The sequence below is a fragment of the Cherax quadricarinatus genome, chromosome 100 (assembly GCF_038502225.1).
Source record: "Cherax quadricarinatus isolate ZL_2023a chromosome 100, ASM3850222v1, whole genome shotgun sequence".
In the NCBI taxonomy this organism is placed as follows: Eukaryota; Metazoa; Arthropoda; class Malacostraca; order Decapoda; family Parastacidae; genus Cherax; species Cherax quadricarinatus.
Window position 1 is genome coordinate 6,748,424 of NC_091391.1, and position 24,496 is coordinate 6,772,919.

At 40.2% G+C, this 24,496-nt stretch overlaps 1 protein-coding gene across 2 annotated transcripts in view; it reads left to right on the forward strand.

The window, feature by feature from the left end:
• Positions 1 to 24,496, forward strand: part of SMC2 (structural maintenance of chromosomes 2) — a 103,198-nt gene that overhangs the window by 46,900 nt on the left and 31,802 nt on the right. For both annotated transcript variants that reach the window (XM_070079628.1, XM_070079629.1), the window contains exons 11-16: positions 2,526 to 2,644; positions 7,203 to 7,341; positions 14,253 to 14,399; positions 18,985 to 19,189; positions 21,083 to 21,204; positions 22,719 to 22,857. In XM_070079628.1, coding sequence (XP_069935729.1) covers positions 2,526 to 2,644; positions 7,203 to 7,341; positions 14,253 to 14,399; positions 18,985 to 19,189; positions 21,083 to 21,204; positions 22,719 to 22,857 — 871 coding nt within the window. The remainder of the gene's footprint in view (positions 1 to 2,525; positions 2,645 to 7,202; positions 7,342 to 14,252; positions 14,400 to 18,984; positions 19,190 to 21,082; positions 21,205 to 22,718; positions 22,858 to 24,496) is intronic.

Here is a 24,496-nt window from a genome sequence, read left to right on the forward strand (position 1 = left end):
AAGTAGTGAATGTACATGCCACTGTGCATAGGCTTGCGGTACACGAAAAAAGCAAAGCCTGCATCTGAACGGTGGACATGAACGTCAAGGAAAGGAAGCAAGGAATTAGATTCCCATTCAACTTTAAACTTAATGGAAGGGGCAAGATTATTAAGGGCATCAAAAAATGGTTGAAAGAGACTAGAGTCATGAGGCCAAAGAGCAAAGATGTCATCTACATAGTGGAACTAGAGTGAAGGGCGCATATCAATAGTATTCCATATAGAAATTAGCAAGAACAGGAAATAGAGGAGAGCCCATAGCAACACTGAAGGTTTGAGAATAATATTTGCCTTGGAAGGAAAAGGAATTAGTGTCCACACAAAGGCTGGTAAAATCAAGAAAGACATTAGCAGGTATAGGGAGATGAAGTAACCCTTCATTGGCCTTCTGTCTGAGAAAATTAAGGACATCATCAAGAGGGACATTAGTGAAGAGGGACTCAACGTCGAGACTAAGCATCTTACAATTCGGGAGAGAGCGAACACTTTCGATGAAGTCTTGAGAGTGATGAAGGTGGGCAGGAGAAAAAGTACCAAGAAAGTGGGTGAAGGTTTTGGCCAGCCAAGAAGCAAGAGAATAAGAGACAGAACCTCTAGAGGATATGATGGGACGTAGAGGAATATCAGTAGCCCAGAACCTAACCTGCTGTATAAGTGAGGTCGTCCTGTACGTATTTACTTTTCGATATTGGTATTTAGTTAGTTACAGTAATTATTTATTTGTTTACTTATTCAGTGACAGTAGTTCTTTCTTTCTTCTTTCAACACACTGGCCGTATCCCACTGAGGCGAGGTGGCCCAAAAGGAAAAACGAAAGTTTCTCCTTTTACATTTAGTAATATGTACAGGAGAAGGGGTTACTAGCCCCTTGCTCCCTGCATTTTAGGCGCCTCTTACAACACGCATGGCTTACGGAGGAAGAATTCTGTTCCACTTACCCATGGAGGTAAGAGGAAATAAACAAGAACAAGAACTAGAAAGAAAATAGAAAACCCTGAGGGGTGTGTGTATATATATGCTTGTACATGTACATGTATGGGAGATTCTAAAGAAAAATTTGCAAAGGTTAGTGGATGAGTTTGGGAGTGTGTGTAAAGGTAGAAAGTTGAAAGTGAACATAGAAAAGAGTAAGGTGATGAGGGTATCAAATTATTTAGATAAAGAAAAATTGGATATCAAATTGGGGAGGAGGAGTATGGTAGAAGTGAATGTTTTCAGATACTTGGGAGTTGATGTGTCGGTGGATGGATTTATGAAGGATGAGGTTAATCATAGAATTGATGAGGGAAAAAAGGTGAGTGGTGCATTGAGGTATATGTGGAGTCAAAAAATGTTATCTATGGAGGCAAAGAAGGGAATGTATGAAAGTATAGTGGTACCAACACTCTTATATGGGTGTGAAGCTTGGATTGTGAATGCAGCAGCGAGGAGGCGGTTGGAGGCAGTGGAGATGTCCTGTCTAAGGGCAATGTGCGGTGTAAATATTATGCAGAAAATTCGAAGTGTGGAAATTAGGAGGTGTGGAGTTAATAAAAGTATTAGTCAGAGGGCTGAAGAGGGGTTGTTGAGGTGGTTTGGTCATTTAGAGAGAATGGATCAAACTAGAATGACATGGAGAGCATTTAAATCCGTAGGAGAAGGAAGGCAGGGTAGGGGTCGTCCTCGAAAGGTAAGGGAGGTTTTGTGGGTGAGGGGCTTGGACTTCCAGCAGGCGTGCATGAGCATGTTCGATAGGAGTGAATGGAGACGAATGGTATTTGGGACCTGACGATCTGTTGGAGTGTGAGCAGGGTAATATTTAGTGAAGGGATTCAAGGAAACCAGTTATTTTTATATAGCCAGACTTGAGTCCTGGAAATGGGAAGTGCAATGCCTGCACTCTAAAGGAGGGGTTCGGGATGTTAGCAGTTTGGAGGGATATGTTGTGTATCTTTATACGTATATGCTGCTAAACTGTTGTGTTCTGAGCACCTCTGCAAAAACAGTGAATATGTGTGAGGGAGGTGAAAGTGTTGAATGATGATGAAAGTATTTTCTTTTTGGGGATTTTCTTTTTTGGGTCACCCTGCCTCGGTGGGAGACGGCCGACTTGTTGAAAAAAAAAAAAAACATGTACGTGTAGTGTGACCTAAGTGTAAGTAGAAGTAGCAAGATGTACCTGAAATCTTGCATGTGTATGAAACTGAAAAAAAGACAACAGCAATCCTACCATCGTGTAAAACAATTACAGGCTTCCGTTTTACACTCACTTGGCAGGACAGTAGTACCTCCCTGGGTGGTTGCTTTCTACCAACCTACTACCTAGATGACAGTAGTTATTTACTTATTTATTTAGCACATGTTCATATTTGACTTAGGATGTTTTCGACTTACAGTGGGTTCATCGGAATGTAACCTCATGGTAAGTCAAGGAGCACTTATATTACATAGAATGCTCACAAATTTTAGCTGCCAGTGTTTGCATTGTCCTTAATATTTTTTCAGGCTCAGTTGGAGAAGCTCGGCTGTGATGATAGTAAATTGGAAGAGCTAGAAGGCGAACAGCGTGTCTTGAGAAAGCAAATAATGAACTTACAGGAGAAGGTAGAAGGCCTCGACAACAGGTAGTGTCTCTACCCATACTGTTCTTGTCACTCTATTTAACAGGGCCTCAACAGCAGGTAGTATCTTACCCATACTATTCTTGTCACCCTAAGAGGGCCTCAACAATAGGTAGTGTCATTACCCATACTGTTCTTGTCACTGTTTAAGAGGGCCTCAACAACAGTGTCTTTACCCATACTGTTCTTGTCACAGTTTAAAAACTTTTGTAATGAATTTGCATTGCATTGTTTGTCATTGATATATATCCACCTGGTACACTTTTGTATTATCATTTGCAGATGACACTAAAATAAACATGAAAGTCACTTTGGTAGAGGACACTGAAAAAATACAGGAAGACATAAGTGGGGTTTTCCAGTGGGCAGTGCAGAACAACATGACGTTCAATGGTGATAAGTTCCAGCTGCTTGGGTATGGAAAGAATGAAGAACTCAAAAGGAACACTATATACAAAACTCAAAGAGGGTCACCAAATAGAGCGTAAGGAACACGTAAAAGACCTGCGAATAATTATGTCAGCTGACCTTTCTTTTAAAGACCATAACAAGACAAAGATCACGACAACCAGGAAGATGATGGGGTGGGTACTGAGAGCTTTCAAAACAAGCGAAATAATGCTGATGGTGACACACTTCAAATCACTAGTACTCCCTCACTTAGAATATTGCTCAGTGCTGACGGCCTCGTTCAAAGCAGGAGAAATATCGGAGCTGGAACAAATACAGAGATCGTTTATGGCTCACATTGAGCCAGTAAAGCACCTAAACTACTGGGAACGCCTTCAAGTCTTGAACATGTGCTCATTGGAGCGGAGGAGAGAGAGATACATGATAATATATACCTGGAAACTCCATGGGGAAGTGGAACAGAATTCTTCCTCCGTAAGTCATGCGTGTTGTTACAAGAGGCGACTAAAATGCCGGGAGCAAGGGGCTAGTAACCCCTTCTCCTGTATAAATTACTAAATTTAAAAAGGGAAACTTTTGTTTTTCTTTTTGGGCCACCCTGCCTTGGTGGGATACGGCCGGTTTGTTGAAAGAAGAATATACCTGGAAAGTACTCAAGGGCCTGGTCCCAAATCTGCACACTGCCTAACAACATACTGGAGTGAGAGATATGGGAGGAAGTGTAAAATAAACCCAGTGAGGAGCAGGGATGTGGTGGGGACAATAAGGGAACACTGTATTAATATCCGGGGTCCCAGACTATTCATCATCTTACTAGAAGATATCAGAAATACAGCTGGAACAAGTGTAGAAGCCTTCAAGAGGAAACTGGACAAGTATCTTCACCAGGTGCCAGAACAACCAGGCTGTGATGGATATGTGGGACAGCGGGCCTCCAGCAGCAACAGCCTGGTTGACCAGGCAAGCACCAGATGAGCCTGGCCCATAGCCGGGCTCAGAGAGCAGAGAAACTCTCAAAACTCTTGAAAGGTATATCAAAGGTAAGGCTGGCCATCTCCAACCAAGACAGGGTAACTCAAAGAATGAAACACTTTTACCATCATTCACACTATTACTGTCTTGTTAGAGGCGTTTAGATAGCCACAAATATCAATAAATGTAGTGATCTTCTTTCAACGTACCAGCCGTATCCCACCGAGGTGGGGTGGCCCACCGAGGCGGGGGTGGCTCACTGAAGCAGGGTGGCCCAAAAGGAAAAACAAAAGTTTCTCCTTTCAAATTTAGTAATATATACAGGAGAAGGGGTTACTAGCCTCTTGCTCCCTGCATTTTAGTTGCCTCTTACAACACGCATAGCTTACGGAGGAAGAATTCTATTCCACTTCCCCATGGAGATAAGAGAAAATAAACAAGAACAAGAACTAGAAAGAAAATAGAAGAAAACCCAGAGGGGGTGTGTATATATATGCTTGTACATGTATGTGTAGTGTGACCTAAGTGTAAGTAGAAGTAGCAAGGCGTACCTGAAATCTTGCATGTTTATGAGACACAAAAGACACCAGCAATCCTACCATCATGTAAAACAATTACAGGCTTTCTTTTTACACTCACTTGGCAGGACGGTAGTGCCTCCCTGGGCGGTTGCTGTCTACCAACCTACTACCTATAAAATGTAGTGATGTTTAATTATTTTTGCATGAACTTGTAGAGGTATTACCTAAATTTATTTGTACTTACCTGTTCAAGTTGATGGGATGTACTCTAGCTCTTGGGCTTACCTCTTTGTAGTTGACTTACATGATTTAGCTCTTGTATTTATATTTAAACCCCCAATACATGAATACACCCAGTACATGGATTAGCTTTGTTATATTTAATCCCCCAATACATGATTTAGTTCCGTTATATTGTTGTCTCCCTGTCAGGTATTCTCTGATCCATTGCAGTGCCCTTCCTGTTATGTGTGCCTGATCCTCTAGCTTTTGCACTAATCTCTTGTGAGGAACTGTGTCGAAGGCCTTCTTGCAGTCCTAGAAAATGCAAATACCCCCCCTCCTCTCTCTCTCTTGTCTTACTTCTGTTACCTTGTCTTAAAACTCCAGTAGGTTTGCGACACAGGATTTTCTTTCCCTGAATCCTTACTGGTTGTCGTTTATAAGCTTATTCTGTTCTAGGTGCTCCACCACTCTCCTCCTGATAATCTTCTCCATGATTTTGCATACCATATATGTCAGTGATGCTGGTCTGTAGTTTAGTGCCTCGTGGCTGTCGGGTGTGTTAAATAAAGTGATCAGTATTAAGTACAGGAGGGCCCCACATATGCAGCACCTTGTCGGTGTTCAACATTTTCGTTGGCTTCAAATTGAGCCATAGTTCATTATGTTCCATGTCCTGGCCATTGTTATTGGCAGGTGGAACAGAGGTGCTGTTTATACTGGACTATCCTGTACACATCATGTGACTATGACACTGTGTATTCTGTGTAATGCTTGCACCATGCTTGCCTGACTGATCATCACAGAGGACAGTTTCCTATTTGTACTCCATCACACAGGATCACTTACATGCTTGAAGTGATCAAATCTGCTTGTGCCAGGAAACATTAGCAGGGCAATGAGGATATCATCAAACATTCCACTGTTGATTCTGTAGCTTTGAGAACTCCACATTTTTTCACTGTTGCTAGCTCATTGATCATGTTGTCATTGGCACAGTCGTGAGTGTACTACAGATGATACTCACTTTACAAGGGCTCAATGTATCATATTTTGACTTTACAATTGTGCTATAAAACTAGTTTTTTGTGCTGTAAATTTATTGATAGAATAAACTTGTATTAATTTATTTACTTCTCAGTTGTAGTATTTAATTACAGTAATTATTTGTTTATTAACTCAATGACAATTTTTATTTATTTTTTATCATATATTTATGTGTGATCGTGTTAGAGAGGAGTGAATGGAAATGAATGCTTTTTGGGACCTGAGGAGCTGTTGGAGTGTAAGCAGGATAATATTGTTTGAAGGGATTCAGGGAAACCAGTTAGCTGGACTTGAGTCCTGGAGGAGGGAAGTACAATGCCAGTTCTTTTGGTTAATATCTTCTACAGTTTGGGATATTAGCTATTTAGAGTGACATCTAAACTGTCTTAATAGTACAGTGGAACCTCAAATATCGAACTTTCTTCAGTCCAGAAGGCTGTTCGAGTGCCTTTACCGAATGAATGTATTCCCATTAGGAATAATGTAAATTAGATTAGTCCATTTCAAACCCTCAAAAATACACTTATAAAAGCACTTACAAAAATACACTTACGTAATTGGTTGTGTTTGGAGCAGTTCGATTTTTGAGGTTCCACTGTAGTTCTTTTGGTTAATATGCTTTTACAGTTTACACCAATTGTTTGAAAACTTGGAATAGACTCAAATTAGCATGATGAGATTTCTCCCTTATTCAGATTTTTTTTTTACTATCGCTGTCTCCCGATGAGGCAGAGTGACACCCCTTCCCCTCTCCCCCCCCCCAAAAAAAAAATACTTTCGCCATCATTCTAATAGTGGTAGACATAATCGTAATTTTAACAGGGGTGGAGGGGTAAACCAGCAGAAGGCCTTGGTCAGATGACCAAAAGTTCCAGTTGTGGGTCATCATATGTCTTAAGACCAGTGTCAGGAAACACTTCGCTTGTTTCCTGACAAACCTTACCTAGCCTAACCCTCATTCTGCACCCTAAAATTAGGGTGCAGAATGAGGATTAGGCAGAATGAGGGTATTTTAGTTTCTCCTGGGCCTGCTGTGAATATAAAATAAATTATTTTTGTTTAGAATAAACCTTTTGCAGAAGCTCATGTATGGAGAACAGTATGCAGGGCAGAGTTGGGACCTCTATTTCAGCTGCTCTCAGTATACTCTCAAGTGTCTGGGTAATGTAATAATGTTGGTAGAATTACCGACAATATGTAAAGTTAAAGGACACAAGTGCAACTAATGTGACATTTTATTGTGGCAACATTTTGCTCCTGGAGAGCGATACGTAACGGCTTGACAAAGCTCCTGAAGAGCGAAACGTTGCCACAATAAAATGTCACATTAGTTGCACTTGTGTCTGGGTAATGTAAGGATTTAATACCATTTTTTTATTATCTGGCAGATACCCCAAGTTATGCTTCAACTATAGAGACCCTGAAAAGAATTTTGATCGTTCATCAGTAAAGGGACTAGTGTGCAAGCTGCTGAAGTTAAGAGATCCTTCTACTGCAACTGCTTTGGAAGTCACAGCTGGAGGAAAGGTGAGTTACGTTATGGTGGTTAAAGGCATGCCTCGTTAATGCAGTGCTTGCTTTAGAGCGCTTCACTAATACTCCACTTTTCAATTATTTTCATGTTTTTTATTATCGGTGTTTGCCTTACTCTTAACCCTTTCAGGGTCCCGGCCGTAGATCTACGGCTTACGTTCAGGGTCCAAACCGTAGATCTACACCATGAGCTCAGCTCACTCTGATAAGCTGTGAGTGGTAAATTTGGGCCTAGATATGAGAGAATACATCTATGTGGTATGTGTGCACCACATAAAACAAATCCTGCAGCGTACTGTGTATAATGAGAGAGAAAAAACAGACCGTGATTTTCGATTAAAACAGCGACTGCAGTGTTTTTTCGTATGTTTTTTATAGTTGTATTTGCGATTTCTTGATCTCATTTGATAGAATGGAAGATATATTACAGAAGTAGAGATGATTTTGATTGGTTTTAGTACTGGAAATGGCTTGAAACTGAGCTCAAAGTAGCGGAAATGTTAAATTTTTGTCGCTGTTCAAGAGTAAACAAACGACCTCACATGTCTTATACACGCCAGCTGGTGGGTCTAATATACATTCACAAATGTGATGATGATATTTATACAATTATTACAATATTGCTTAACAGTAAATCTTCTGTTTTTTGGTTTGAATAAAAATTCATTATGTGAATAAAAAATCAAACTGGAATTAATTTGTAAAGCCTGAAAACATAACTGATGAGCAGAGGAAATGTTAGTTTAGTTCCAGGAATGCCTGCATTGTTTATTCTGGACCCTATTTTGAAACTGGAATATTTTGAACTTTGTGTTAAATTGGCCAAATTACCAATTTCCGATCACTTTATTTTGTAGTTGAAACAGTTGACTGGGCAATTTCTTGTGCTCATTCGATAGAATAGAAGTAATACTAGTGAAATAGCTAAGAATTTGGTCGACTGGAATAATGTAATTGGCCTAAAATGGGAGTCAAATTTGGCAAAATCGACAATTCGTAAATATCGCTGACACATCAAAATTCGCGAGAGCATAATTTCGTCAATTTTCCATCAAATTTCGTACTTTTTGTTTTATTACCTTCAGAAAAAGATTCTCTACCATTTCATAAGAAAAAATAACAAAATTTGTTTTTGAAAATTCTTGGACACTGGTGTACCCTTTGAAATTTGGCCTCTGGACCCTGAAAGGGTTAAGATAGTTTATTGATATTTTAATTTCTTTATTTACTATTTTTATTTTGCATTTTTGTTTTAGGCCTAGTGCTATTGCACACTTAATGATAGTGTATGCATGTATTTCTAGGCTTTTATATGCACTGGAAAGTAAAAAAAAAAAAAAAAACTGTGATTCGCTTTATGGCGGCGGTCTGGAATCTAACCCACCGAAGTGATGAATTTCAAGAGCTTTCCTACTTTCAAAGCCCTGCCCTTGGCCAGGCTTGTTTGGCGCTTGCCTGGTCAACCAGGCTGTTGCTACTGGCAGTCCACTAGCTTATACAGTGGACCCCCGCATAACGATTACCTCCGAATGCGACCAATTATGTAAGTGTATTTATGTAAGTGCGTTTGTACGTGTATGTTTGGGGGTCTGAAATGGACTAATCTACTTCACAATATTTCTTATGGGAACAAATTCGGTCAGTACTGGCACCTGAACATACTTCTGGAGTGAAAAAATATCATTAACCGGGGGTCCACTGTATATCCATCATAGCCTAGTTGATGTGGCACTTGGCAGAAGAAATTGTCTGATTTCCTCTAAAGACTAATACACTTGTTCCAGAAGTATTTATGATGCCTTCTGGGAAGATGTTAAAATGTCCTGGGCCCTGTATGTTGAATGTTCTTTTATTGTACTCACAGCTCCTCTGGCCTTCATGGGGTTTATTCTATGCATTAACCCATATCTCTCACTCCAGTATGTGTGTATGTTGTGCTTTTTGACAGACCTTGTAGTATAGACACATGAAACATTGAACATTTTGCAAATATCCCACCTTGTAAGCCATATGTGTCGTAAGAGGCAACTAAAATGCCGGGAGCAAAGGGCTAGTAACCCCTTCTGCATAAATTACTAAATGCAAAAAGAAGAACTGTAATATATTTTTTTTCTTTTTGGGTCACCCTGCTTGGTGGGAGACAACTGGTGTGTTAAAAATAAAAAATGACTGGTATGCTGGTATTGGCTTCATTGCCATGGAGTCACAAAATGTTGCCAAATTTAGGAAACTAGTGTATTATTTATAGGTAGTAGGTTGGTAGACAGCAACCGCCCAGGGAGGTACTACCGTCCTGCCAAGTGAGTGTAAAACGAAAGCCTGTAATTGTTTTACATGATGGTAGGATTGCTGGTGTCCTTTTTTCTGTCTCATGAACATGCAAGATTTCAGGTACGTCTTGCTACTTCTACTTACACTTAGGTCACACTACACATACATGTACAAGCACATATATACACACCCCTCTGGGTTTTCTTCTATTTTCTTTCTAGTTCTTATTCTTGTTTATTTCCTCTTATCTCCATGGGGAAGTGGAACAGAATTCTTCCTCCGTAAGCCATGCGTGTTGTAAGAGGCGACTAAAATGCCGGGAGCAAGGGGCTAGTAACCTCTTCTCCTGTATATATTACTAAATGTAAAAGGAGAAACTTTCATTTTTCCTTTTGGGCCACCCTGCCTCGGTGGGATACGGCCGGTGTGTTGAAAGAAAGAAGTGTATTATTGTACAACTATTTTAGCAGGCAAATATTTCATTTATTGGTTGAAGGCAGGGTAGGGGTTGCCCTAGGAAAGGTTTGAGGGAGGGGGTAAAAAAGGTTTTGTGTGCAAAGGGCTTAGACATCCAGCAGGTATGTTTGAGCATGTTAACCCTTTGAGGGTTTTCGTCGTACTAGTACGTCTTACGCGTAGGGGTTTTTGACGTACTAGTACTCATAAATTCTAGCGGCCTCAAATCTAGTGGGAGAAAGCTGGTAGGCCTTCATATGAAAGAATGGGTCTATGTGGTCAGTGTGCACAGTCTAAAAAAAATCCTGCAGCACACAGTGCATAATGAGAAAAAAAAACTTTGACCAATTTTTTTGAATAAATCAGCGACTTTGCAGTGTATTTTCGTATGGTATTTATTGTTGTATTCTAGTTTTCTTGGTCTCATTTTATAGAATGGAAAACATATTACAGAAATTGAGATGATTTTGACTGGTTTTACAAAGAAAGGTGCCTTGAAATTGAGCTCAAAGTAGCAGAAATGTTCGATTTTTACCAAACTTCGAAAGTAAACAAATCGTGCCAAGCGTGCAATACACGTCAACTGGTGAGTCTGATATTCTTTCACAAGTGCACCAATAATATTTATACCATTTTTTACACTAATGCAGTAGTCTGCATAACAGTAAATCTTATATTTTTTGTGAAAATAAAAATTCAAAGTGGAAAGCAAAAGAATATAAGAGGGGCCTTGAGACATGACTAATGACTAGAGGAAATGTCATTTTAGTGCCAGGAAAGTCTTTCTTGTTTATTCTGGACCCTATTCGGAAATTGGCATCTTTTGAAATTTGTGTGAAATTGGCAAAATTGCAAAATTCTGACCACTGTACTGGATAGTTGAATTTCATAAATGAGTGGTTTCTTGCATCCATTTGATAGAAAAAATGGAGTTCTAGCGAAATATTCATGTTTTTTGTCGACTAGTACAGTGAAATTGGCCAAAAATGGGGCTCAAAGTGGGCAAAATCGCCGATGCGTAAACATCGCCAAGACCGCTAACTTTGCGAGAGCATAATTCCGTAAGTTTTCTATCAAATTTCAAACTTTTGGTGTCTTTATGATCGGGAAAAGATTCTCTATCTTTTCATAAGAGAAAATAATTTTTTTTTTTTAAATTTGGCCGACCCTGAGAACAAGTTTCGGAGAGGGCCTGTCGACCCTCAAAGGGTTAATAGTAGTGAATGGAGGCTTTTTTTTTTTTTTTTTTTTTTTTTTTTTTTTTTTTTTTTTTTTTTTGAAATTTGACATACTGTTGGAGTGTGAGCAAGGTAACATTGTGTGAAGGGATTCTGGGAAACCCGTTAGCTGGGCTTGAGTCCTGGAGGTGGAAAATACAATGCCTGCGCTCTGAAGGGTAGGTGGGGATACTTGCAATTAGGAGGGACAACTGAACTGTAATATCTGCACTCCTCTGCCAAGACAATGACAGTAGGGTATCTGTAGTAGTAGTCATAATAGGGGTGGCAGTAGCAGTCATAACAGTAGGATAGTAGTTTTTTTTTTTTTTTTTTTTTTTTTTTTTTTTTTCCAACAAATTGGTCGTCTCCCACCGAGGCAGGGTGACCCAAAAAAGAAAGAAAATCCCCAAAAAGAAAATACTTTCATCATCATTCAACACTTTCACCACACTCTCACATTATCACTGCTTTTGCAGAGGTGCTCAGAATACAACAGTCTAGAAGCATACACATATAAAGATACACAACATATCCCTCCAAACTGCCAATATCCCAAACCCCTCCTTTAAAGTGCAGGCATTGTACTTCCCATTTCCAGGACTCAAGTCCGACTATATGAAAATAACCGGTTTCCCTGAATCCCTTCACTAAATATTACCCTGCTCACACTCCAACAGATCGTCAGGTCCCAAGTATCATTCGTCTCCATTCACTCCTATCTAACACGCTCATGCACGCTTGCTGGAAGTCCAAGCCCCTCGCCCACAAAACCTCCTTTACCCCCTCTTTCCAACCCTTTCGAGGACAACCCCTACCCCTCTTTCCTTCCCCTATAGATTTATATGCTTTCCATGTCATTCTACTTTGATCCATTCTCTCTAAATGACCAAACCACCTTAACAACCCCTCTTCTGCCCTCTGACTAATGCTTTTATTAACTCCACACCTTCTCCTAATTTCCACACTCCGAATTTTCTGCATAATATTTACACCACACATTGCCCTTAGACAGGACATCTCCACTGCCTCCAACCGTAGTTGTAGTAATCATAATAGTAGGGTAGGAGTAGTAGCAGTAGTAATCTCAGGATATGATGATTTGAAGTGTTGAAACTGGAGGGTTGTGTTGGAGTAGATTTAGGGCACTCTAGTAGGACATTTCTGTTGTGAAGGCGTGAGGGTCTGAATACCCTCCATCAAGGCTAAGGGACAACACCTTAAAATTGGCCTCACCACCTCTTCCAATGTTACAACTGAAGAAGCCTGCTGTGCAGACATAACTTTTTGTCGATAAAGATAACTAAATGTTGCATATATCTTATTCATCTAGTTGTTGCTTTTGTACATCATTACAGTGATGATAGTAAAGTCTTGCCTTAGGCTGGGTAGCAAGGGTGGAAAAATTCTTGAAATCAATCACAGATATGAGCCTATGAAGAATGTTGATGAAGGCGAGAGCAGTTCAGACCTATGTGACTTTATTAACCGTATGCATTACCCACATTTGATAAGTAAGACACATGTAGAACAGTTAGGTATATTAATTCTAAAGATAACTAACGGATGTCCTAAGCATTAGGTTGGTAGACATCAACTGTCCAGGAAGGTACAGTGGAACCCCGGTTTTTGACCGGTGCAGAAATCGTACAATTCGGATTTCAAGCACTTTTTTCGGCGAAATTTTCCCCTGGGTTTCATACATCCGCTCGGAAATCGTCCGTATCAGACACCTGGGACGCCGCTTCGCATGCGTTCCAGACTCATTCTGCTTCTGTCTCTCGTTGAGTTAGCAATACTCCGCTCGTTCATCCATTGTTTTTTGTGCTTGTTTATTGATTGTGACTTTGACATAAGCCACCATGGGGCTGAAGAAAGTTCAGAGTGCCACCATCACTACCATCCTCTACAAAGGTAGAGGGTGGTAGTGATGGTGGTAGAGGGCAGTAGTGATGGTAGAGGCTGGTAGTGGTTGTGATGGTGGTAGTGATGGCAGTAGAGGGCGGTAGTGGTTGTGATGGTGCTGGAGGGTGGTAGTGATTGTGGTAAAGGATGGTAGTGATGGTGGTAGAGATAACCTCTCCTCCTCCTCCCCTCCTCGCCGTCTTCCATACTCCAACAAGAGTCTTCAGTAAAGGTAAAAGTGATGTTAAATGTTCATTTATCCATTTCAGTAGTCCTCTATATTTATTTCTCATTGTTTTCTATATTTAAAACTATAGTTATTCTCAATAAAATGTATTTTTTGTTAATATTTTTGGGTGTTTGGAACGGATTAATTGGATTTACATTATTTCTTATGGGAAGTATTGCTTTAGTTTTCGTACAATTCGGTTTTCGTCAGACTTTTTCGAACGGATTAATCATGAAAATCAAGGTTCCACTGTATGTTAATGGCAAGACGGCCTCTCCTCACTTAGCGACGTACTGGTACCATCTGACTTACGACCGAGCTTGGTTCCGACCAACTGATCACAAGTCAAATTGGACGTAAGTCGAATCTTAGAAAATTGCCGAATTAATGGAACAAATTAATGACGAAAACCAAGGTTCCGCTGTACTCACAAGTACCAACACTTCAGCACATTCCTAATAAATACAGCTAGGTCTCGATTAATGTGAATAATGAATCCTGTGAAGTGGTCACATTATCTGAATTCACACTTCGAATTTTGTGCAATTTTTGCTCATGATTTAAAGAGGTTATAGGGAAAAATTAGCAAAATTAATTTCTTGCTGAATCAAAATTCACACCAATCAATCTCACAAATTTCTAACACAAGTTATATTTTACAATTATTTCAAGTTTGATCTGCAGATTATTCATATGTGAGTTTGTGCATGGTAAGTTATCATTAAATTTAAATGGTATTAACAAGCAAACTCGTGGTTTGTTATCATTAAACTTGAATTGTATTAACAAACTTTCTATATGTATGGTTTTTCTTGTTTATTTTGCAGTTGTATAATGTGATTGTAGACACAGAAGTTACTAGTAAAAAGTTGCTACAGAAAGGCCAACTACAAACAAGAGTTACCATCATTCCTCTTAACAAGATCACAGGAAGATCCATCGATGACTACATAGTGAAGCAAGCTGAAAGTTTGGTATGTGATGATGTTAGATAAAGAGAAGCATCTTCTATTAATGCAACATTTTTATTATGGCAACGTTTTGCTTTCCAGGAGCTTTGTACATTTCTGACTACCTTGTTTTATTGGGCAACTTTTCCTTGAAAATCTAAAACACATATCTCAAGTGCATTTCAGTTACTCTGAATAAGCAGAGTGATGGACAAGGGGATCGATCTGCAGCCCACTAATTGACAGGCTGGCGCACTAACACCTTGGTTTTGAGGGATTCTAATGGAGAAATCACAAAAGTTGTACAAACTGTACATAATTTCCATCTCATGCACCATCTGTAACACAACTAGTGATTTCTCCACAGCCCAGGAGCTTTAGCAACAGATTTAATTTCACCTCTCTCAATTCCATATATGTAGTAGTCTATGAACACAAAGTTTTACTGAACATCTGTCAGTGAATAATCACTTTATTTAATTTTTTTTAACAAGTTGGCCGTCTCCCACCGAGGCAGGGTGACCCAAAAAGAAAGAAAATCCCCAAAAAGAAAATACTATAATTTACACTTTATTTATATCATGGCAGGGTGGCCCGAAAAAGAAAAACTTTCACCATCATTCACTCCATCACTGTCTTGCCAGAAGGGTGCTTTACACTACAGTTTTTAAACTGCAACATTAACACCCCTCCTTCAGAGTGCAGGCACTGTACTTCCCATCTCCAGGACTCAAGTCCGGCCTGCCGGTTTCCCTGAATCCCTTCATAAATGTTACTTTGCTCACACTCCAACAGCACGTCAAGTATTAAAAACCATTTGTCTCCATTCACTCCTATCAAACACGCTCACGCATGCCTGCTGGAAGTCCAAGCCCCTCGCACACAAAACCTCCTTTACCCCCTCCCTCCAACCCTTCCTAGGCCGACCCCTACCCCGCCTTCCTTCCACTACAGACTGATACACTCTTGAAGTCATTCTGTTTCGCTCCATTCTCTCTACATGTCCGAACCACCTCAACAACCCTTCCTCAGCCCTCTGGACAACAGTTTTGGTAATCCCGCACCTCCTCCTAACTTCCAAACTACGAATTCTCTGCATTATATTCACACCACACATTGCCCTCAGACATGACATCTCCACTGCCTCCAGCCTTCTCCTCGCTGCAACATTCATCACCCACGCTTCACACCCATATAAGAGCGTTGGTAAAACTATACTCTCATACATTCCCCTCTTTGCCTCCAAGGACAAAGTTCTTTGTCTCCACAGACTCCTAAGTGCACCACTCACTCTTTTTCCCTCATCAATTCTATGATTCACCTCATCTTTCATAGACCCATCCGCTGACACGTCCACTCCCAAATATCTGAATACGTTCACCTCCTCCATACTCTCTCCCTCCAATCTGATATTCAATCTTTCATCACCTAATCTTTTTGTTATCCTCATAACCTTACTCTTTCCTGTATTCACCTTTAATTTTCTTCTTTTGCACACCCTACCAAATTCATCCACCAATCTCTGCAACTTCTCTTCAGAATCTCCCAAGAGCACAGTGTCATCAGCAAAGAGCAGCTGTGACAACTCCCACTTTGTGTGTGATTCTTTATCTTTTAACTCCACGCCTCTTGCCAAGACCCTCGCATTTACTTCTCTTACAACCCCATCTATAAATATATTAAACAACCACGGTGACATCACACATCCTTGTCTAAGGCCTACTTTTACTGGGAAAAAATTCCCCTCTTTCCTACATACTCTAACTTGAGCCTCACTATCCTCGTAAAAACTCTTCACTGCTTTCAGTAACCTACCTCCTACACCATACACTTGCAACATCTGCCACATTGCCCCCCTATCCACCCTGTCATACGCCTTTTCCAAATCCATAAATGCCACAAAGACCTCTTTAGCCTTATCTAAATACTGTTCACTTATATGTTTCACTGTAAACACCTGGTCCACACACCCCCTACCTTTCCTAAAGCCTCCTTGTTCATCTGCTATCCTATTCTCCGTCTTACTCTTAATTCTTTCAATTATAACTCTACCATACACTTTACCAGGTACACTCAACAGACTTATCCCCCTATAATTTTTGCACTCTCTTTTATCCCCTTTGCCTTTATACAAAGGAACTATGCATGCTCTCTGCCAATCCCTAGGTACCTTACCCTCTTCCATACATTTATTAAATAATTGCACCAACCACTCCAAAACTATATCCCCACCTGCTTTTAACATTTCTATCTTTATCCCATCAATCCCGGCTGCCTTACCCCCTTTCATTTTACCTACTGCCTCACGAACTTCCCCCACACTCACAACTGACTCTTCCTCACTCCTACAAGATGTTATTCCTCCTTGCCCTATACACGAAATCACAGCTTCCCTATCTTCATCAACATTTAACAATTCCTCAAAATATTCCTTCCATCTTCCCAATACCTCTAACTCTCCATTTAATAACTCTCCTCTCCTATTTTTAACTGACAAATCCATTTGTTCTCTAGGCTTTCTTAACTTGTTAATCTCACTCCAAAACTTTTTCTTATTTTCAACAAAATTTGTTGATAACATCTCACCCACTCTCTCATTTGCTCTCTTTTTACATTGCTTCACCACTCTCTTAACTTCTCTCTTTTTCTCCATATACTCTTCCCTCCTTGCATCACTTCTACTTTGTAAAAACTTCTCATATGCTAACTTTTTCTCCCTTACTACTCTCTTTACATCATCATTCCACCAATCGCTCCTCTTCCCTCCTGCACCCACTTTCCTGTAACCACAAACTTCTGCTGAACACTCTAACACTACATTTTTAAACCTACCCCATACCTCTTCGACCCCATTGCCTATGCTCTCATTAGCCCATCTATCCTCCAATAGCTGTTTATATCTTACCCTAACTGCCTCCTCTTTTAGTTTATAAACCTTTACCTCTCTCTTCCCTGATGCTTCTATTCTCCTTGTATCCCATCTACCTTTTACTCTCAGTGTAGCTACAACTAGAAAGTGATCTGATATATCTGTGGCCCCTCTATAAACATGTACATCCTGAAGTCTACTCAACAGTCTTTTATCTACCAATACATAATCCAACAAACTACTGTCATTTCGCCCTACATCATATCGTGTATACTTATTTATCCTCTTTTTCTTAAAATATGTATTACCTATAACTAAACCCCTTTCTATACAAAGTTCAATCAAAGGGCTCCCATTATCATTTACACCTGGCACCCCAAACTTACCTACCACACCCTCTCTAAAAGTTTCTCCTACTTTAGCATTCAAGTCCCCTACCACAATTACTCTCTCACTTGGTTCAAAGGCTCCTATACATTCACTTAACATCTCCCAAAATCTCTCTCTCTCCTCTGCATTCCTCTCTTCTCCAGGTGCATACACGCTTATTATGACCCACTTCTCGCATCCAACCTTTACTTTAATCCACATAATTCTTGAATTTACACATTCATATTCTCTTTTCTCCTTCCATAACTGATCATTTAACATTACTGCTACCCCTTCCTTTGCTCTAACTCTCTCAGATACTCCAGATTTAATCCCATTTATTTCCCCCCACTGAAACTCTCCTACCCCCTTCAGCTTTGTTTCGCTTAGGGCCAGGACATCCAACTTCTTTTCATTCATAACATCAGCAATCATCTGTTTCTTGTCATCCGCACTACATCCACGCACATTTAAGCAACCCAGTTTTATAAAGTTTTTCTTCTTCTCTTTTTTAGTAATTGTATACAGGAGAAGGGGTTACTAGCCCATTGCTCCCGGCATTTTAGTCGCCTCATATGACTTTATTTATATCATGAGTTATTTTATAGCATTTGTTTACATACATGGTAACTTGTTACTTGAAAAGTACTGCTTTCTGATTTGGCTTTAATACATGTAAAGCAATTGTTAGTTCTTGCAATAATTTTTGAGTGCAAAAGATGCAGATTATCTCAGTAAGCATAAGCTGGCAATACATTAAAGAAAATATATCATAAATATAACACCATTCACAACTAAAGAATTAATCCACAATATTAGTTTAAGAAGCCAAATGGCATTTGAGGAGCTGTGAGAGATCACCAAGTTGTATTGCATAATAAATATATCCACTGTAATGAATTACCAGTGAAGGAGAGAGTTTCAATTTATGGTACCTTTTTTGTTCACTAGTGACACATTACTGATTACCTGAAATGCCTTCTGATCTTCGGAAGTCACTGGTTCACAAATAACCCGCACATAAAAGAGAGAAGCTTACGACGACGTTTCGGTCCGACTTGTGTGACTTTGTCAATGGTCCAAGTCGGACCGAAACGTCGTCGTAAGCTTCTCTCTTTTATGTGCGGGTTATTTGTGTATCGTTCCAGTCACGGTATTGTGCCTTTTTGTTATTTATTTTTAAGTCACTGGTTGGCAAGACGTTTCTACAATAAAGATTCCCAAGTGTTGCACAAGTGTAATTCGTCACCTTACTGATTCTTGATGGATATCAATCATGCCCTTGTGAATGAGGTGTTTTCTTGCAGTTTTGTGTTAGCAAAGGATGATAGTATATAAATCATTTATTAAATTATATCCTGTTGATTTTAGGTGGGCAAGGAGAATGTTCAAACTGCACTCTCTCTTGTTTGCTACGAACGTGAGTTACACAAGGCTATGGAGTGGGTGTTTGGCTCCTCCTTCATATGTCGGGATATGAATGTAGCCAGACAAGTCACTTTCCATAATAACATTATGAGAAAGTCAGTCACCCTAGATGGCGATGTGTTTGATCCTGCTGGCACTCTGTCTGGTGGTAAGTAAAATTACTTCATGAAAAAAAAAATGTAGTTTTTTAAGAGATGAATTTTTGACTAATTTTACGGAAAACCCAGGAATCATATAATGTACCAGACATAATTTGTGCTTCTACTCATAGATTTTTATTCAACATACAGTGGTACCTTGAGTTTTGAACAGCTCCCAACTCGAACAATTATGTAAGTGTATTTTTGTAAGTGCTTTTCTAAGTGTATTTTTGGGGGTATGAAACGGACTAATCTAATTTGCATTATTCCTTATGGGAACAAATTCATTCGGTATCGGCACTCGAACAGCCTTCCAGAACGAATTAAGTTCGTAACTCGAGGTACCACTGTACTGGCAGTCTCCCACCAAGGTAGGGTATCCCAAAAAAAGAAACATTTTCACCATCATTCACTCTTACCAATGTCTTGTCAGAGGTGCACTGATACCACAGTTCAGATAACCCTCCAAACTGAAAATATTCTCACTCATCCTTCAGATTACAGGCAGTGTACTTCCCACCTCCAGGCCTCAGGTCTGGCTGACCACTTTAACTGAATCCCTTCACAAAATGTTATCTTGCACACACTCCAGCAGCTTATCAAGTCCCAAAAAAACATTTGCCTCCACTCCTATCTAATATGCTCACACACACCTGCTGAATGTCCAAACCCATCACACATAAAACCTCCTTTACCCTTGCCTTCCAATCTTTCCTAGGGTAACCTCTGTTCCCTCCACTACAGATTTATACACTCTCCAAGTCTCCATTTTCCCCCACCCTTTCCAAATGTCCAAACCACCTCACCAACCTCTCCTCAACCCTCTGGATGATACTCATAGTAACTTCAAATCTCCAGACAAATGAATTCTCTGCATAATATTCACACAACACACTGCCCTCAGACATGACATCTCTACTTCCTCCATCCTATTCCTTGCTGCAACATTCACAACCCATGTTTCACACCCATATTAGAGTGTTGGTACTGTTATACTCTCATACATTTCCCTCTTCAACTCCATTGATAATGCTTTTTATCTCTGCAGATGCCTCAGTGGTGCATACATCTTATTCCCTTCATCAGTTCTATGGAGAAAGTAAATATCAGAGGGGTTTATGAAAGATGAGGTGAACTAGAAAAAAAAAGGTGGGTGCTGCACTGAGGCATCTGTGGAGACAAAGAACATTATCCTTCGAGGCAAAAAGGCAAATGTATCAGAGTATAGTGGTACCAATACTCTCAATATGAGTGTGAAGCATTGGTTTTTGAATGTTGCAGAGGAGACTGGAGGCAGTGATGTCATGTCTGAGGGCAGTGTGTGGAGTGAACATTATGCAGAGAATCTGTAGTGTGGAAATTAAGAGGAGGTGCGAGTTTTCTAAAAGCATTATCCAGAGGGCTGAGAAGGGGTTGTTGAGATGGTTTGGACATTTAGAGAGGAAGGAGAAAAATAGGATGTTTTTGAGGGTGTAGGATTCTGTAGCAGAGGGAAGGAAGGATAGGGGTCATCCTACGAAAGACTGGACAGGGGGGGAAAAGGAGGTTTTGCATGTGAGGGGCTTGGACATCCAGCAGGCATGTGAGATAAGGGTGAGTAGATCCAGGTGGTTTTTATGACTTGATGTGCTGTTGGAGTGTGAGCAAGATAACCTTTAGGAAGGGATTCAGGGAAACCAGTTAGCAGGATTCGAGTCCTGGAGATGAAATGTACAGTGCCTGCACTTGGAAAGAGGGGTGGGAGTATTGCAGTTTGGAGGGGCATCTGAGTTGTAATGTTGGCATGCCTCTGGCAAGATGGTGATGGAGTAAATGATGGTTAAAGTGTCTTTTTCTTTTTAGTTCACCCTACCTCACTAGGAGACAGTAGGTGTGCTAAAAAATATTTGTAACACATTTAGGGGCAAGAAGACAAGGTGGCAGTATTCTAGCTCAGTTAGACTCCTTCCGTGAGTATGAAGATGAGCTCTCGGCTAAAACGCAGCGGCTGCAACATGTTGAACAACAACTGCAGCATCTTCAGGTATGTCACTTATGTGTTATCTTTTGTTATTAGCTTGAAAGTTCTACAGGATTATGAAACAAATTCTTGTTATGTATTTTAGAAGCCTACAGTATATCGAGGCCAAGTCTAGTTTTAACCTTCATTACTGTTCATTGCACGTACAGACGGGCCCCTCTTTACAGCATTTTGCTAATGCAGTGGTTTTTTAATTATACCCATTCTTCCTTTATTCAGACTTCCTACAATAGATGTATTCACCACTCACTATAAGCTAAGGACAAAAATATTTTAAGGAGATGTCCTGTCTAAGGGCACGTGTGGTGTAAATATTATGCAGAGAGTTCGTAGTGTGGAAATTAGGAGGTGTGGAGTTACTAAAAGTATTAGAGGGTTGAAGAGAGGAGGGGCTGTTGAGATAGTTTGGTCATTTAGAGACAATGAAACCAAGTAGAATGACTTGGAGAACGTATAAATCTGTAGGGGAAGGAAGGCTGGGTAGGGGTTGTCCTCAGAAAGGTTGGAGGGAGGGGGTAAAGGAGGTTTTGTGGGCGAGGGGCTTGGATTTGCAGCAAGCGTGCGTGAGCGTGTTTGATAGTGAATGGAGACGAATGGTTTTTGGGACCTAACGAGCTGTTGGAGTGTAAGCAGGGTAATATTTGGTGAAGGGATTCAGGGAAACCGGTTAGCCGGACTTGAGTCCTGGAAATGGAAAGTACAATGCCTGCACTTTAAAAGAGGGGTTTGAGTTATTGGCAGTTTGGAGGGACATCTAAACTGTCGTATCTGAGCACTTCTGCAAAGGCAGTGTTTATGATTGAGTGATGGTGAAAGTGTTGAATGATGGAAGTTTTTTCTTTCTTTTTGGGTCACCCTACCTTGGTGGGAAATGGCCAACGTATTAAAATAAAAAGAAAAAAAGTGAAACTCTTGGGTTTACCTGGAGAGGGTTTTGCCACACAGTGGCCTCATCAGTCCTGTATGAAGAAGAATGGTGAAGATTGGAAGGAGTTTGAGGTAATCAGTTCCTGAGCCTGGAGTTGATGTAATTGGTCTAGGCTAAGGGACTGATTACCTCAAACTCCTTCAGATATTCGCCATTCTTCTTTGTATAGGACTGATGAAGTCACTGTGTGGTGAAACATTTCCTCAATAAAGATACGCTAGTGCTGCACAAGTGTCTAATTTATCAACTTGTCGGTTCTCCGAACCATTTATCTACAATCGTAGAAGTGGTGAAGGCTCGATCCTCCATCCACCAGTCAAGACACAGACTTGCTTGTGATATTCATGCACTTCTGAAAGACAGCTACGGTATGTGTGATGGTGAATTTGCTTCCTTTTTTGAGTCACTTTTATCATCTTTCAACAGACCGACCGTATCCCACCGAGGTGCGGCGGCCCAAAAGGAAAAACGAAAGTTTCTTCTTTTAAATTTCGTAATATATACAGGAGAAAGGGTTACTAATCCCTTGCTCCTGGCATTTTAGTCGCCTCTTACGACCCACATGATGAGTTGTTCCCATAATCCACAGAAAAACGCAGATAAATACCTGAAAGCCAAGCAGCAGTACACTCTTCGGTTCCATGAACTACAGTTGTGTAACCAGAGGATCCAACAAAGCACCCATTATCAACAACAAGAGGAAGTCAATGCCCTGGAGAACACAATAAGTTAGTAAAGATTAAATTAATTTGTGTAATACACCAAAGTAACATTTATGAAGGGGTTCAGGGAAACCGGCAGGCCGGACTTGAGTCCTGGAGATGGGAAGTACAGTGCCTGCACTCTGAAGGAGGGGTGTTAATGTTGCAGTTTAAAAACTGTAGTGTAAAGCACCCTTCTGGCAAGACAGTGATGGAGTGAATGATGGTGAAAGTTTTTCTTTTTCGGGCCACCCTGCCTTGGTGGGAATCGGCCAGTGTGATAATAAAAAATAAAAAATAATACACCAATATTTTTTTCATATTTACAGGCATGCCCCGCTAATACAGTGCTCACTTTAGAGAACTTTGCTAAGAAATAAAGTTTTTTTTTCGACGGTGATGCAGGCATTAGCTGAATAGAGTATTTATTTATTATTTTTACTTTGGCATTTTTTTTCAGTCCTAGCACTATTTTTTTTTTTTTTTTCAACAAGTCGGCCGTCTCCCACCGAGGCAGGGTGACTCAAAAAAGAAAACAAATCCCCAAAAAGAAAATACTTTCATCATCATTCAACACTTCTCTTTTTTAGTAAGTGTCTACAGGAGAAGGGGTTACTAGCCCATTGCTCCCGGCATTTTAGTCGCCTCATACGACACGCATGGCTTACGGAGGAAAGATTCTTTTCCACTTCCCCATGGACAATAGAAGAAATAAAGAAGAACAAGAGCTATTTAGAAAAAGGAGAAAAACCTAGATGTATGTATATATATATATATATGCATGTGCGTGTCTGTGAAGTGTGACCAAAGTGTAAGTAGGAGTAGCAAGATATCCCTGTTATCTAGCGTGTTTATGAGACAGAAAAAGAAACCAGCAATCCTACCATCATGCAAAACAGTTACAGGTTTCTGTTTCACAGTCATCTGGCAGGACGGTAGTACTTTCCTGGGTGGTTGCTGTCTACCAACCTACTACCTAGTGTAAAGCACCCTTCTGGCAAGACAGTGATGGAGTGAATGATGGTGAAAGTTTTTCTTTTTCGGGCCACCCTGCCTTGGTGGGAATCGGCCAGTGTGATAATAAAAAAAAAAAATAATAATAAATCATTCAACACTTTCACCACACTCACACATTATCACTGTTTTTGCAGAGGTGCTCAGAACACAACAGTTTAGAAGCATATACGTATAAAGATACACAACATATCCCTCCAAACTGCCAATATCCCAAACCCCTCCTTTAACCCTTTGAGGGTCGACAGGCCCTCTCCGAAACTCGTTCTCAGGGTCGGCCAAATTTAAAAAAAAAAAAAAATTATTTTCTCTTATGAAAAGATAGAGAATCTTTTCCCGATCATAACGACACCAAAAGTTTGAAATTTGATAGAAAACTTACGGAATTATGCTCTCGCAAAGTTAGCGGTCTCGGCGATGTTTACGGATCGGCGATTTTGCCCACTTTGAGCCCCATTTTCGGCCAATTTCACTGTACTAGTCGACAAAAAACATGAATATTTCGCTAGAACTCCATTTTTTCTATCGAATGGGTGCAAGAAACCACCCATTTATAAATTCAACTATCCAGTACAGTGGTCAGAATTTAGCAATTTTGCCAATTTCACACAAATTTCAAAAGATGCCAATTTCGGAATAGGGTCCAGAATAA